Source organism: Carlito syrichta, unplaced genomic scaffold, assembly GCF_000164805.1.
Source record: "Carlito syrichta isolate Samal-C Ts95f unplaced genomic scaffold, Tarsius_syrichta-2.0.1 Scaffold269186, whole genome shotgun sequence".
Taxonomy (NCBI): domain Eukaryota; kingdom Metazoa; phylum Chordata; class Mammalia; order Primates; family Tarsiidae; genus Carlito; species Carlito syrichta.
In genome coordinates, this window is record NW_007213282.1 from 198037 (window position 1) to 215244 (window position 17208).

General features: G+C 37.0%; 1 protein-coding gene across 1 annotated transcript in view; it reads left to right on the forward strand.

Moving 5' to 3' along the window:
* The window catches only part of LOC103254083 (utrophin-like), a gene marked incomplete at both ends in the record, with an annotated part of 282458 nt that overhangs the window by 195266 nt on the left and 69984 nt on the right, over nt 1–17208 (forward strand). The window contains 1 exon segment of the mRNA XM_008052243.1: nt 7491–7620. Coding sequence (XP_008050434.1) covers nt 7491–7620 — 130 coding nt within the window.

The window sequence follows — 17208 nt, forward strand, 5'->3', positions numbered from 1 at the left end:
TTGTAGAGATGAGGTCTTGCCAAGTTGCCCAGGTGGGTCTCGAACCCGCAGGCTCAGGCAATCCACTCATCTCAGCCTCCCAAAGTGCAGGATTACAAGCTGAGCCACCGAACCTGGCTTGCATGCAACTTTTACAATACAATTTCAGTTTCCCTTTTTGAAATTATTTTGTATCTTCCTCCTTGTTGCCAGCAGATGTTGGTTCACTGCTTGTAGGTCAAAACTTTATTTTACACATGGTTGTTTGTGAGGTGCATTGAGGGTCTTTCTTAACATCTACTAAAGGTTGAGTATCCTTTATCCAAAATGTTTGGAACCCGAAGTGTTTCAAAGTTCAGATTCTTTTGGAATAGTTGCATATACATAAAAAGATATATTGTGGATAATCTCCATTTATGGGGGCCCAGCTCAGTGGCTCACCCTGTAATTCCATCATTTTGGGAGGCCTAGGTGAATGAATTGCCTGAGCTTATGGGTTTGAGACCAGCCTAGGCAACTTGGTGAGACCTCATCTCTACAATTAAAAAAAAAAAAATTCATTTATGTTTTGGATACACATTATATACATAGCCTGGGGGTAATTTTATACAATATTTAAATAATGTCCTGCATAAAACAAAGTTTGTGTACATTGAATTATCAGAAAGCAGGGGTGTCAAGTGTGGAATTTTCCACTTAAAGCATCATGTCAGTGCTCAAAAAATTTCGAATTTTGGAACATTATGGATTTTGGACTTTCAGATTAGGGATGCTCAACCTATTGAATGGAAAATGCATATGTTTTGTGACAGGCTGTCACATAAGGGCACTTTTAGCTCAATGACGAAGACTTGAATCAGCATTGTAGTCAGATGCCTTCTGCATGAAGTTTATGGTTCCTTTGGTGCCTCTCCTATCAGTCACAAAGGCTTTTTCTCCCTAACTTTCATGATATAAAAATATCTTTACAAAGGTGGCCTTTCCCTGTTCTTCTCTCACTGAACTCTGACAAGACCACTTACTAAGCTGGGCATACACTTGCCTCAGGGCTTTTGCACATTCTGTTCCCTCTGCCTAGATTGCTTTTTTGCCAGAAATTCTCATGGCTTGCTCCTCACTTTTTCAGGTGTTTTTTCCATTTATCACTGTCTTTCACATGCCTTCCTTGATGACTTATATAAAATATTACCAACCCTCATCTTCAACCCAGCCATCTCTTTCTTCCTTCTCTGGTGTGTTATAATGAATATAATAAATATTGTAATAATAATAAATCATGCCTACCTGTGTCCATACCCCTATCCAGAGGGACATTTTTGTTCCTGTCATCAAGAGATGAAGTATATTTCTTCATTCTCTTGAATCTGTGTTGGTCTTATGACTTGCTTCAAATAATAGAACATGACAGAAGTAATGTGCAAACTCTAGAGCTGCTTGGTCTAAGATGGCAATCCTTAGACATATGTAACCATTTATATTTAAATTTGAATCGCTTATACTTAGACAAAATTTAAAATTCAGTTTCTCACTTGTACTAGCCATATTTTAAGTCCCAAATAACCACATGTAACTAGTGGTTACCACATTGGACAGCAATTAGAGACCACATAGAGGGAAACTGAGGTACCCCAACCAGTAGGCAGTGATGATTTTTTAGACATGTGAGTGAGGACATCTTAGCCCTCCAGTCCCATCCAAGCTACAGATGACTATAGCCTCTCAAGTGATCCCAAATTGTTCCAGCAGAACTGGTCAAATGGCCAACCCACAGAATCATGGAAGGTAAAGTGTCATGTTTTAAGCCACTAAGTTTTAGATGGATTTGATACACAATAATGATTAATAGAACACCTTTCAATTCTAACGACTGGCAGCAGTTGTGAAACCAAGCCCTATGGGGCAACCTCATAGTTTAGCATGTAGAAACAAGGCGAGAGGCAGAGTGAACCCACACCGTTTCTCACAGTGAGATCAGGTTTTGGTTTTTTTTGAATCTAGGCAGAGAAAAAGATATTTGCTATTCATAAAATCAGAACCAACAGCAGACTGAAATACTTAGCACAGACTAGCTGATAGGAGAAAGCTAATTTTACATAAAACGTTATTACCAGTATTTTGAAAAGTAAGTAGTTAAAATAATCCAGAACAAACAGGAATTCAATAATTATTTCAATTGAAGATGAACAGATTTGGGGGACTTTGGTATATTTTTACTCTGCCGTAGTTTGTAATAATAAATACATAGTATTTAATTCTTAAAGCATTTTTTCCTTTATTTATTATTCACAAGCATTTATTGAGTGTTTTCTACATATACATGTCTAGGCAGGTATGGTGGAAAATTTCAAATGATTGCAACTTGATCCTTATCCTGGGAGAATCTCATAGAGGGGACAGAGGCATGGTTAGAATACATCAGCACAAACTCTGTAGAAGGCAGAGAACCTTATTATTGAACACATTAAACATATGAAGTGATCTATTACTTTGTAGATGTGTAGGAATAGAAACTAGAGAAAAAACACCCCAGATTACCTAGAGAATTGTTTGGCTAAAGGACAGAATTATTTATTTTAATAATAACCTTATTGAGATAGTATTCACAAATCATAAATTTACCCACTCAAAGTGTGCAATTCAGTGACTTTTGGCTGATGTTGCACTACAATTCAGTGCACCATTATCACTGCCATCACCCCCCAATACCCATGAACGGTCACTCTCCTTTCCCCTCACTCGTAAATTCCCTAACCCTAAGCAACTGTTACTCTACTTGCTGTCTCTATAGACTTGCCCATTTTGGACATTCCAGAGTAAAGGAATCACATACTATGAGCTTTCCCTGAGCATAATGTTTTCAAGATATATTCATGTTATAGCATATATTAGTATTTTATTCATTTTTACTGCTGAATAAGATTCCATTCTGTGGATACACTACGTTTTGTTTATTCATTTACCAGTTGATGGATATTTGGGTTATGTCCACCATTTGGCTGCTATGAATAATGCTGTCATAAACATTCATATACTAGTCTTTCTGTGGACATATGTTTTCAGTTCTCTTCGGTATATACTGATGAGTGCAATCGTTGGGTCACATGGTAACACTGTGTTTAGCGTGTTGAGGAGATGCCAAACTGTTTTCCAAAGTGGCTGCAGTTGTCCTATTCCACCAACAATGCATGAAAGCTCCTGTTTCTTCACATTCTCACCAATAGTTGTTACTATCTGGAAACAGAATTGTTTTGAATGAAAATATAAAGTCATTAAAATAGAAAAATTCCAATTAGATTATGTTATGCTCATTTAAGGCGGCCCTTATATTGGTCACGTGGTATTAGAACTTAAAGTTGAGTGCCACTTTGTAGCTGTGTATACAAAACAACTTGTTAGAGTCTAATTACCTAATCATTAGTGTTTACCAGGTGGTTGGGGAATGCAGGTTTCTTTTATGTCTAATTGAGGTAAAGGGTCGTGAAGTGATTATATGTATAATGCTGTTGAAAGTTTCTGACATGCAATCCAATATAATTGAAATAGGACAAATTGAATAACAGAGTTAAATTTGCAAAATAGGATACAAACAAAAATTATTATATGTAAGTTGCTCCCTAGGACATTTGGGTAGTGAGTTGGCCTTAGGGCCGGTGCCCCATATTTGTACTTACTTGATGTGGTTCTACTTGCCCACACTTATCTCCTGTGACTTCCCTATATTTGCATATCCAAGGAGTTCACTAGACAGTCGCCACACCCTGTGCAGAGAATTTTTTTCTTTTTATGAGGCACTGAAGTTTAATGTGGTCAGATGGGAAAACAGATTCTGTAGTCCCGTGAGTCTCTTTCAGATAGACTTGTGTTTTATGAATCGAGGAGAGCTGATAATGATATCTTATAAAAAACAAAAACAAAAATGTCACTCTGAAGTCGATCTCCCCACCCCCCCACCCCAGCTTGTCCAGTTCTTCGGTGGGCTTCCCATCACCCATTATGGGATTGAGTCTCAGGTGTGAAAGAGGCCATACAGCTGTCTTTATGGCCTGACCTCTGTCCACATGTTGAACCTCAACTGCTGCTATTCTCTGGGCACTGAAGTGTTTGTCGTTCCCCACCTTGAGTGCACACAGTATGATGCCCTTCTTCCTCTGCTAGTGTTTCATTTCTTCTTTTAGGAGTACCTTTCTCTCTCTGTAACACTCAATCAAGGCATCACCTCCACCAGATCTCCCAAGCCTTTACTAGGCCCGAGATACAGCATTGATCTGGGTGTTTTGTTTATCACCAGGAAAAAACAACCAAAGCAAAGAGAAAAACCCCTGGTCTTGTGGTGCTTATATTTTATCTGAGAGAGATAGAGATCAAACAATAAATATAATAGCTAATTACACACTTTGCATAGTCTATGACAGGTCTAGGAAATACGAAGACAGTGACACAGAGTAATGGGAATTGGAAATGTGGGGTATGGGAAAGGTGGAATGAAACACTGAATAGGGTGGGTGGGTGGGGCCCTTCTTTAGAAGACCTCAGAAAGGATGAAAGAATTTGGGGAGTGGCTACAGCTAAAGAAAGGGTTTTCTGGGCACAGCAAACCGCCAACCGCCAACCAAAGAAATTACTTAACTGTGAGAGCCTCTATGTTACATTGATCTAATTCCAGCCATAAAGGACAGGGTAGTTTTCCCAGATATCCTTTCTGTAGACAGATGTGTATTTCCATTTGGATTTTTGAAATTCCAAAAATAGCTCCAAGACAAATAAATCTCTTTTGTCTACTTCCCTCCCCACATCCCTATTCAGTGTGCATTTTGTTGACTGTTAATAGTCCAGAACTCCCAGTCAAGAATTACTGTATACCTAAGCCATATGATCATCTTCTTTCTTTCTCCATCATAAGCTCTGGATACACCATCTGTGAAGTATGTGTCCCATAATTTTTTCTTATCTCCAGAGGACCAGTACTGTGTCTGTTCTTCCTTCTCTCAATCACATTCCTTTATGTTCCATCTTCTCTTGTTTTTAATTTCCTTCCACATCTTCACCTATGGGCACTTTCTGGTTTCTGTTTTGTGATAAGTCTCCAAATACTGTCTGTCAATTCTTCCTTCTGTCTGATAAACTAGAGTGGAAAGGTGTTCTGGCACCTTCACCTTTCCCTAGCAGCTTGCAGTAAACAGGCATATTCGTGGGATTTCCCTTCCCTGAGAAGAAATCCAGCCCAGTCCTTCATAGCATTTTAAGCATTTCTGTTGCTCCCATACTTGCTGATTAGATTTGGGTTTGGGTGATAATAATCACTAAAATTAAAAAAAATAAGTTTGCTGTATCACCCTGTTTTTCATTCCTTTTTTTTTTTTTTTTTTTGGTTGGGGTCTCACTCTATTGACCAGGCTGGAGAGCAGTGGATCACAGCTCACCAGTCTTGACCTCCTGGGCTAAGGCAATCCTTTCGCCTCAAGCTCCAGATGAGCTGGGACTACAGGTACATGCCACCACACCTGGCTAATTTTTAAAATTTTTTTGTAGAGACGAGGTCTCGCTATGTTGCCTAGGCTTGTCTTGAACTCCTGGCTCAAGTCATCCTCCTGCCTTGGCCTCCCAAAGTGCTAGGATTCCAGGCATGAGTCACTGCGCCTGGTCCTTTACTGCGATTTTTTAAAATGACATGATTTTTCATATCATTATTTTATATTTCCAGGTGGTTTTGGAAATAAATACTAGGAGTATTTTTATTCCTCTGGAGCATCTTACTCTGACACAATTATATACGCTAAAAAAAGAATTAGCCCAAGACCTGTAAATGTGTGTATACATATTCCTGGATTTAAAATGTATTTTTTTCCCCTTCTCTTGTGTCTGCTTTATTTCCATATCAGAAACTTTAAATGCCAGAAGATAATCGTTTTTTTTTTTAATTTCCTGAAATGCTCCACCCTGGAACTTCTTCACAAGTTGCGTTTCTTAAATAAGATGGTGAAGGATTTATCCCTCTCCCTCCTCCCACCCAACATAGTCATTTAATGCTCATCAGTGATAACAGATGTGGGAATTTGTTGACTTGTGTTTGCTTCACAGATTTGGTTTTGTAAATGCTGAGAAGGATGCATAAATGTAGCTGTGCATTTTAGAGAAAGTTTTGTTTTATCCCACATCCTGTACTGCATCCCTGTATCTTAATTGCAATTGGTGAGGCTTTTTTGGTTCACTTGTATTTTTTAATTTAAAATTTTTATCAGAGTAATAACTGTACATTGTTTAAAACTCAAATAACATTTTCAATGCTTGCAAGCAAAAAAGAGCATTTTGTCACTGTTCTCTCACTACTTCTCTGCTCTCCCCTCCTGTGATACTCTCTTTCAGGTTGTTTATCGGTGGGTTTTTTTGTTTGTTTGTTTTTTAGATCCATGTTTTTACATTAGAAGATTATTTTGGCATGTCTAGATTTTTTAATGCTTACTTTTTATTGATTGTGGAACATAAGGATTTAGCATGCAAACACTCTGTCATCGCAACAAAGTTATGGCAAATTCTACTAAAAATTAGTTATGTTCTGAAGGGAAGAGTTCATTAATTTTAAAATATTATTAAAGCCCAGTAATTTCATAAATAAAAAAATGAGTTTTTATAATATGTTTGGCAGGAAAGTGCACTGAAAGCAAAATTTTAGAACCCAGTAGGTGTTTCTGTCTATATTTAAGAAGGTAACAATATTAACAATTTTGCTTTAGCAACTGCATTAAAAACACAGGAGAAAGTCTTCGTTTATTCTTATCTTTCAATGGTTCCTGAGTGAGTTTTGTTGCTTTTATAGATGCAGAGGTGAAAGTTTAGCCCCATTTAAAAGAACTAAAAGTGCTAAGAAAAACTATTTCTGAGAATCATAGATTTGCATGAAAAACCTCACAAAGGAAAAATAGCAATTGCCTCAGCATGAGACATGGAACATATTTTAAGATAATTGGGACTGTTTTATATGTGCTTCCTTTGGTTTAGTTTTGATTTCATGTATGTACTTTAATTTGTTTCTATCTTTTAATTTTTTTCTTGATGCTTTCTAAAGAATATAAAAGACTTCTGAGGATCTCATTACTACTTGTGAAATTACCTTCCTCTGTACCATTGGATGTAATTTTTTTGTCAGTCAATTTTACAAGAAAATAGTGTCTTAGAACAGGTTATTATATTTTAGCAATCTGACATTAGTGAAATGCCTAGAAATACATTTTGTGTAAGTTCAGATGCTTTGTTATAATTTCCGCTGGGTGGATATTTTAAAGTTAATTCTTTTTGGCATATTTAACTTCTACAGGAATTATCTTTTTGCTCTTCTTCATATTTTTCATCATTCCTGTCAGTAAAAATTTACATTTTTTGTTTTTTATTTAGCTTAAATGCTGGTTATTAATCATTCTCTCACTAAGTGTGGTTCAAAGTGGTCTAATTGAAGACGTTCCATTATTTGGTGAATACATAAGTTTACAAATTCAATTTTTGGTTTTTTTGTGAAGGCACTGAGGCGGGAGTTAAAGGAGAAGGAATATTCTATCCTGAATGCTGTTGACCAGGCTCGAGTTTTCCTGGCTGATCAGCCAATTGAGGCCCCTGAAGAACCCAGAAGAAACATACAATCAAAAGCAGGTGAGAATGGTTTCTTATGGACATCACATAAAACGCATGTTAGAAGAACAAAAATGCAAAAGTAGGAAATTTCCTTACATTTCAGGATCCAATATTTAAACCTTTCCTTCTGGGTGTTATTTTAATCAGGTACGTCATTATTTAACAAATATATAGATTCTTAAATGAAGAAAATGGAACAACTGTATACTTAAATATCATTGTTTTTAAAGGAAATTAACTGCAGAAAAAAATGGATTTGTCTAAAGAGTACACTGTAAACATAAAAAGAGTTTATTTAATAAATGAAAATGTATGTGTCTTATATTTAAACAAGTTACAGGATAAGTAATTGCAAGTAGAAAAAAGTTATTAAAATCCAATAGTAAGTATATAAAATATTAAAATATCTATAAAGTAAGAATACTTTTAAAAGTGAAACACTGAAGTACCTTTTTTTTACAAGCAGACAACAGCATTTCTTTAATTAAAACATAACGATCTCTAGCATTAATGTACTTTGACTTAAAATTGAAATGAAACAGTAACTACCATGGTAGCAAACTTACAAGGAAAAATTTATATTTCGTATATTTAAACAAGTTACATGATAAATAATTGCAAGTAAAAGTTATTAAAATATAATAGTAAATATATAAAATACTTAAATATCTATAAAATATGATTACTTTAAAAAATGAGATACCAAAGTGCCTTTCTTTTACAGGCACACAACAGCATTTGTTTAATTTAAACATAACAACCTATAGCATTTATGTAACTTAAAATTGAAAGAGTAACTACCTTGCTAGAAAATAGCAGTATCTCACATAGTAAACTTAAGAGAAAATTTGTAATGAGTTTCGGATCCAAAATATATCTTCTTTGTGATTTTTCACTGTTGACAATAAAAGCATTTGGATATATTTTTAAAAATAAACATGCCATTCAAAATGTTTTTTCATCATTCACTTCAAACAGCAAACCTGAAAAATTGCCTCATGCTAGATCCAGCAGTGTAAATTATGGGCATTTATTATTTGTAAGGGACACATAGTTGGAAAACACTTTCTTTGACTATAGCTGGAACTGGATCAGACATTTGGACAGGTAGCCATTTTCCTGCTAAACGTTTCTCAGGAAACTATTTTAGTTTGTCTGAAACATTTCAAGTCCTGACCATGGTTTTCTTGACTTGTTGAACCTAGTTTTGTGTGTGTATATATACACATATGCATGCACACGCACAGCACATTTATCATCCTTTCTAGTGTCAGTTTTTATTTTCCACTAGTGGTATCACTGCCTTTCCATTCAGCCTACTGGGAACCCTAAGTCATTGTTGAATCTTCCGCTTTTTATCAAATCCAATAGTCTTCAAATCACTCATATTATATATGTATACAATGTGTATGTGCATGCATATGTGTATGCTGTATACACACAAACACACACACACACACACACACACACGGGGGTGTCAAAAAAAGTATACACATTTCAAGCAATGTTATCTATGCATTATTTTTTGAAGTTGAATTAAGTTATGATAGCAACATGTAGTATGACATTTGCTCAATCATGCATCTGCCACTTTCTTTGACTGCCCTGCCTGTTGCATGGTGATGCTAACATTTATTTAACTAATGCCATATTTAAAATGTGTATATATTTTTGACACTCTCTCTCTCTATATATATAAATCATACACACATATGCGTATGTGCGCGCGCACACACACGCACACACACACACACACACACACACATAGACACACACGTACTACCCTTAATTCCAGATTCTCAGCATTTGGTATAGAGTCTTTGGAGAGTTTTAGGCAGAATCACTTGCTATTTTTGGTAGCACTTGTCCCATTACGTTACTCTGTCTCCTGTATGCAACACATAGTATTTGCCCATATATTCTCTCTTCTCAGTCTATTACTGCTGAGTAAATCTTATCCTAGATTCATATTCATATTCCTTTCCTGACTATACTTTTATACATTCACTGCCTTTCCATTGCATGCTGGAAAAAATTCTTGGTTCTGGCATAGTATTTAAACATCTTTTTAAATCAAAGCTCTCCTGACTTTTCAACTTATTTTTTACTATCATGTTCATAGTTCTATAATCAGTGTATGCTATCTACTTCCTTGAGTGATCTTAGGAATGTCTTGTCATAGCTAATCTACATCCTCTTCTTCCATCTTTTGAATTCTTTTCAAAAGAACATTTTGGCTGGGTGTGGTGGCTCATGCCTGTAATCCCAGCATGTTGGGAGGCAAAGGCTAGAGGATTGCCTCAACCCAGGGGTTTGAGAACAGCCTGGGCAATTGGCAAGACCTCATCTCTACAGCACATCAAAAAAATTAGCCGGGGTGGTGGTACATGCCTATAGTTCCAGCTGCTTGGAAGGCTGAGGTGGAAAGATAGCCTGAGCCCAGCAAGTCGAGCTGCAGTAGCCATGAGCGTGCCACTCCAGTCTGGGTGACAGAATGAGACTTTGACAAAAACAAAACAAAAAGCAAAATGAAACAAAATACTTTACATTTTACGGCTTGGGGTCAGAGCATTAGAGAGGAAGTAGTTCAACCCAACTTACTTTACAGATGAGAAAACTGAGGTCCACAGAGAAGTGATCTGCTCAGGTTGTCACTTAGTTCTGCTCGATACCTAACATATCCTGCTTTTGTTTATATTAATTTGGTTTCTGATGTTAAAATGTTTGGATTTGCCCTGAGTTGTGGAAACCATTTAAAATAATTTTATATTCTATATGATGTTTGTATATATATGTTTGTATATAAAAGTTTGATTAAAAAATGCGGCTACTCGGAAACCTGATGCGGAAGGATCGCTGGAGCCCAGCAGGTTGAGGCTGCGGTGGCCGGGAGCGGCCACTGCACTCCAGTCTGGGCGACAGAGTGAGACTCCAACTCAAAAAAACAACAAACAAACAAGCAAACAAAAATGCATTATATAGATGAGTAGTGTAAAGAAATCATTTTCTTTACTATTGTGACTTTACATACAGTCTAATGTAAGGACATTTTAATGAGCTCAGCGGCTAATAATGATTACCCTCTCTGCCCCAGCTAATACCACCATATTTACAAACAAAATGTACCCTAATTGTAGAGAATTCCTTGGAAGGGTTGAACTCATCAGCATTTGCTTTTCCTTACAATCTCTAGTTCATAAAGATTAACTGTAGATGGGAGAAACTGATATTATTATTATTTTTTCTCTTTTTTTATTATAGATATGGGGTACAATTCAGGGTTAGGTATACAAACGTTGATTATGCAGGTACCCTTGTTGATGAGGTATGCCCCTCCCTCCCCTCGCAGTTTCCCTCAACAACCAATCCCACCCCCGCCGCCCCTGACAGTTTTCCACTACTGCCAATCCTTTCTTATAGTATAATTGTTCAAGTTCCGCTTATGAGTGAGAACATAGAGTACTCTGTTCTTTGTTTCTGTGATAAATCACTGAGTATGATAGATTCTAAATCCATCCATGTTGCTGCAAAGTCCATATATTTGTCATTCTTTATGGCTGCATAATATTCCATTGTGTATATGTACCACATTTTTTTTATCCAGTCCAGCTTCGATGGGCAACATGGTTTATTCTATGTTTTTGCTGTTGTGAATAGAGCTGCAACAAACATACATGTGCAAGTATCTTCTTTGTAGAATGATTTGAGTTCCTCTGGGTATATTCCTGATAGGAGAATTGCTGGGTCATATGGAAGGTCAATTTCTAGTTCTTTCAGATACCACCACACTGTCTTCCAGAGAGGTTGCACTGGTTTGCATTCCCACCAGCAGTGTAGAAGCAGTGCTTTTTCTCGGCATCCTCGCCAGCATCTGTTGATGTTTGTTTTATTAATGATGGCCATTCTTACTGGGGTTAGGTGGTATCTCAACGTGGTTTTGATGTGCATTTCTCTGATGATTGAGGCTGAGCACTTTTTCATGTGTCTGTGGGCTGCCCGTATATCTTCTTCTGAAAAATGTCTATTCATGTCTTTTGCCCACTTTTGAATAGGGCTGTTTGTTTTTTTCCTTTTGGCACGTTTAAGTTCCTTGTAGATTCTAGATTTTAGACCTTTGTCAGATATACAGTTGGCAAATATTTTTTCCCATTCTGTGGGCTGTCTTCCTGCTCTCTTGATGGTTTCTTTTGCTTTGCAGAAGCTAGTTAGTTTGGTGAGGCCCCACTTTTCTATCTTATTTCTTAAGGTATGGGCATTTAGGGTTCTGAATAGGAATTGGTTGCCAGTTTCAATTTCCATAAGATTGTCTCCTGCGTTTTCTAAGATTCTTATAGTTTGAGGTTTTACGTTTGGGTCTTTGATCCATTTACAGTTAATTTTTGTGTATGGTGATAGGTAGGAGTCCTATTTCAGTCTTCTGCATGTGATCAGTCAGTTTTCCCAGTACCATTTACTGAATAGGTTCTCCTCGTCCCAGGGGTTGTTGTTGGAGGCTTTATCAAAGATGAGTTGGTTGAGAAATTGAGGCTTTGCTTCTGGAATCTCTATCCTGTTCCATCAGTCTATATGCCTGTTCTTGTACCAGTATCAGGCTGTTTTGATTACTGTAGCCTTATAGTAAAGTTTGAAGTCTAGAAGTGTGATACCTCCTGCTATGTTTCTTTTGCTAAGGATTGTTTTGCTAAGGATTTGTTTTCATGGTCGTGTATGTTTCCATATGAATTTCTGTATTGTCATTTCCAGGTCTGAGAAGAATGATGTTGGTAACTTAATGGGTATTGCATTGAGTCTGTAGATTGCCTTTATTAGGATGGACATTTTAACAATGTTGATTTTTCTATCCATGAGCATGGAATATTTTTCCATTTGTTTGTGTCTTCTTGGATTTCTTTGAGCCATGTTTTCTAGTTCTCATTGTAAAGGTCTTTCACTTCTCTGATTAGGAAGATGCTGAGATATTTCATCTTTTTGTGTGGCTATTGTGAATGGGATTGTGCTTTTGATCTGGATCTCTGCCTGCTTATTGTTGGTGTATAAGAATACTACTGTCTTTTGCACATTTATTTTGTACCCTGAAACTCTACCAAAATTCTTTATCAGTGTAAGCAGGTTTTTGGCAGATTCTCTTGGATTCTCAAGGTATAGGATCATATCATCAGCAAAGAGGGATAACTTGACTTCTTCTTTTCTTATTTGAAAACCCTGGATTTGCTTCTCTTGTCTAATTGCCCAAGCTAGGACTTCCAACACAATGTTGAACAAGAGAGGTAAGAGTGGGCAGCCTTGTCTTGTTCCAGTTTTTAGGGGAAATGTTTCCAGTTTATGTCCATTTAGCAATATGCTAGCTGTGGGTTTATCGTAGATGGCACTTACTATTTTGAGATATGTTCCTTCTATACGTAGGTGTTTGAGGGTTTTTATCAAGAAGGGATACTGGATTTTATCAAAAGCTTTTCCTGCATCTAATGATATAATCATGTGATTCTTGTTTTCACATCTGTTGATGTATTTAATTACGTTTATGGTCTTGTGAATGTTGAACCAGCCTTGCATACTGGGGATGAAGCCTACTTGGTCATGGTGGATGATTTTTAAGATGTGTTTTTAGATCCGATTTGCTAGAACCTTATGAAGGATTTTTGCATCTGTGTTTAAAAGTTATATTGGCCTGTAGTTCTCTTTTTTTGTTGGATCTCTACCCAATTTGGGTATCAGTGTAATGTTATCTTCATAAAATGATTTGAGGAGAATTCCATCTAACTCAATTGCCTGGAATACTTTCAAAAGGATTGGTATCAGCTCCTCTTTGTACATTTTGTAGAATTCTGCTGGAAAGCCATCAGGTCCAGGACTCTTTTTGTAGGTAGTTTTCATATGACAGAGTCAATTTCCTGAGTTGTTATTGGCCTGTTTAGTGTATCAATGTCTTCTTGTTTCAACCTGGGGAGGTTATGTGATGTCAGAAAGTTCTCCATTACATTTAGATTATCAAGTTTGTTTCTATTTGGGTATACATAGCAATCTCTGATAACCTTTTGTATTTCTTCAGGGTCACTTGTGATTTGATCTTTTGTATTTCTGACTGTGTTAATTTGGGCTTTTTCTCTCTTTTTCTTGGTCAGTCTGACTAGGGCTTCTTCAATCTTGTTAATTCTTTTGTTTTGTTGATTTTTTTTGGTCAGTCTGACTAGGGGTCTATCAATCTTGTTAATTCTTTTGTTTTGCTAATTTTTTTGTCCCATATTTGGGCTCTTATTTTGGTGATTTGGATCTTTCTGTTAAATTTGAAGTTTTGGTGGTCTTCTCTTTCCAGCTCCCTTAGGTGATTTGTTAGGCTCTCCACTTGTGATCTTTCCATTTTCTTGATATGTGCTCTTAGATATAAATTCCCCTCTTAAAACTGCTTAGATGGCATCACAGAGGTTTTTAGTAAGATGTTTCTTCATTTTCATTTGTTTCCAGGAATTTTTAAATTTCTGCTTTGATATTAGTGTTGACCCAGTAGTTGTTCAACGTCATGCTGTTTAGTATCCATGTCTTTGTGGGCTTTGGGCAAATATTGTTGGTGTTGATATTTATTTTTATTCCACTGTGGTCTGAAAGTGTGCATGGCAAGACTTCAACCTTATGGAATTTGTTTATGCTTGAGTTATGACCAAGGATATGATCGATCTTGTTATATGTTACATGTGGTGATGAGTAGAATGTATACTCTGTGGTTGGGTGGAATAATCTGTAGGTATCTATTAAGTTCATTTGGTTGAGTATCAAGTTTATGTTCTAGATCTCCTTGTTGATTTTTTTTGCCTCGATGATCTATCTAGTTATGTTAGTGGGGGTAGTTAAGTCCCCTGCTAAAATAGTGTTAGAGTCGATATCTTTTTTTAGTTCACTTAGTAGTTGTTTTATAAATGCTGGTGCTCCTGTGTTGGGGGCATATATGTTTAGGATGGATATTTCTTGTTGATGAATCGAACCTTTTATCATTATGTAGTGTCTGTTTGCATCTTTTAAAATTTTTGATAGCTTAAAGGTTGTTTTGTCTGATATTAACACTGCAACTCCTGCCTTCTTTTGTTATCCATTTGCCTGGAAACTCATTTTCCATCCTTTAACTTTGAGTCTGTGTGTGTCCCTTGTAGTGAGATGCATCTCCTGGATGCAGCAAATAATTGGGTCATGGTTTTTTTAATCCAGTTTGCCATTCTGTGTCTTTTCAGTGGTACGTTTAGTCCATTCACATTCAGGCTGATTATTGAAATGTGATTGTTTATTGCTGTCATGAGGTTCTTATAAAGTTTTGTCTTTGTTTGCTTGTTTTGTTTTGGCTTTGATGTATGTGTGTGTTTTCAAGTTTCTTGTTGCACTGTATTCTTTGTTGATTCTGTGCTCTGCTGAGATGTGTGGTTATTCTTTTTTTTTTTCTTTCTTCTATGCTTGATACCTTTTTAAGTGTCTCCTGTAGAACTGGTCTGGAAGTTGCATAATCTCTTAGGGATTGGATGTCTGGGAAGGATTTTAATTCTCCATCACTGTTGAAACTGAGCTTGGCTGGATAGGAAATTCTTGGTTGAAATTGTTTATCTTTGAGGACTTTGAATTGTTTATCTTTGAGGGCTCCAGTCCCTTCTTGCTTGTAGTGTTTCTGCTGATAGGTCTGCTGCTATTCTGATTGGTTTTCCCTGGTAGGTAGTCTGATCTTTCTCTTTTGCTACCTTTAGTAATTTTTCTTTTGTGCCTATTTTGTGTAGGCGAATTACTATGTGTCTAGGGGTTGGTCTTCTCATTTGATGTCTTTTGGGGGTTCTCTGTATCTCTTATTCTTGACTGGTTACATCTCTGGTGAGATGGGGAAAGTTTTCTTGGAATACCTCCTGGAATACTTGCTCTAAGTTGTTCTCCATTTCCCTTTCTTCTTCTGGGATACCAATCAGGCATAGGTTTGGCCTCTTGATATAATTGCATATCTCTTGTAGGCTTTGTTCTTTCTTTCTGAGTCTTCTTTCTATGTTTTTTTTTTTTTACAGATCAGGTTAATTCCATGTTCTGGACTTCCAATTCTGAGATTCTTTCTTCAACTAGATTAATTCTGCTTTCCATGCTTATCATCTTGCTATTTATTTCCTGGATGAAATTTTTTATTGCCAAAATCTCTGTTACAAGTTCTTTCAGTGTTGCATCTTGTCTTTCTTGAGTCTTATTCACTCTTTCCATTCATTCTCTAATACCTGTCATATTCTGGGGTCAGTCATTGGTGACTTCCATTATTTGGGCACCAAGGTCTGATTTTTCAGAAGTTTTGTCTTTGGTACACTTGAATTGCCTGAAGCCTTCTTTTGGTTTTTCCTCGTTTGTGACAGATCTCTTGTTTTTCTCTTTAGTTCTGTTATTCAGTATTTGTGGGAGAGATTTTCCCTTCTGATGTTTGCTTAGTTCTCTATTCTTCCCTGATCCGGGCTCTGGATTTGTTCTCTTTTGAAATAGGATGGTGGATGGGAAGCTTTGCTATCTCCTGTAGTTTTTGAAATTTGAATAAAGCAGGGGATGGGGCGCCTGGATTTAGAAACTACTTGCAAGTTACAATGTTCACTTATTATGGTATGTGTTTCCTGAGACCCACTCCCCACCACCACTCCATATGATGATACAAAGCAGAAACTAATGCAAAACACAATTGAACACACACACGGAGACATACACACCCCCCAAAACAAACTAGAATAACAACAAAGTGAAACAAGACAAACAGCAACAACAAAAAAAGAAAACTAAACACATACACACATGCCTAGCATAAAGTAAATAGAGAAGAAAACCAGAAAGACCAGAGTGGGAAAAAAAGGAATTCAGGTTGAATCCTCACACATATATTGACACACACCTTAAACTATAAAAAAATGGAAAAAAAAAAACCTGTAAGAACAAAAGAGCAAAAACAAGCCAACAACAACAAAATTGAAAGATGAACACTCAGTCATTCACATACACACATAAACAGAAAATGACAAGTAAAAGCAGAAAGAAACAGAAAAAGAAAAGAAAAAACATTTGCGGGGGGAGCAGATCAAACCCTCACATACACATTCATGCACAAAAGAAAAATATTTTTTAAATAGATGAACTAACAAACAAACAGTCAAAAAAATTTTTTAAAATGTTTTTTAATTGAAAATTAAAAAAAATAACCTGCCCTCTTGTGGCAGACTCTGTAATTGTTCCTCTAATCAGGTCTCTCCTACAGAGCCACCTCTTTCACTGTCTCCTCAGTGTCTGAAGCAGGGAAGGAGGAGGGGTAGTGGAAGTGGGTGGGACTGCAGTCCTCCCCTCCCTCTCTCATATATATGGTCAGGGAGATCTCTGGCGGGGAGGTATGGGATTGTCTCTTCCCCAGGTATGTACTTGGAGGGGGTTGTGCCCCAGCCAGGCCTAACCTGGAATGGAGTTCTCCTGTTGCAACTGACATCCAGGTTCCGCCTGGGTTTGCCCCTCTCAGTCATGGCTCAGCTGTGTGGATCTGAGGTCCAGAGGATCTCTGGGGAGGAGGGGGTTTGGGTCAGCCCCAGACTCACCACGGATCTCTTTGGAGTTCTTCCTCGTCCTTTTCTG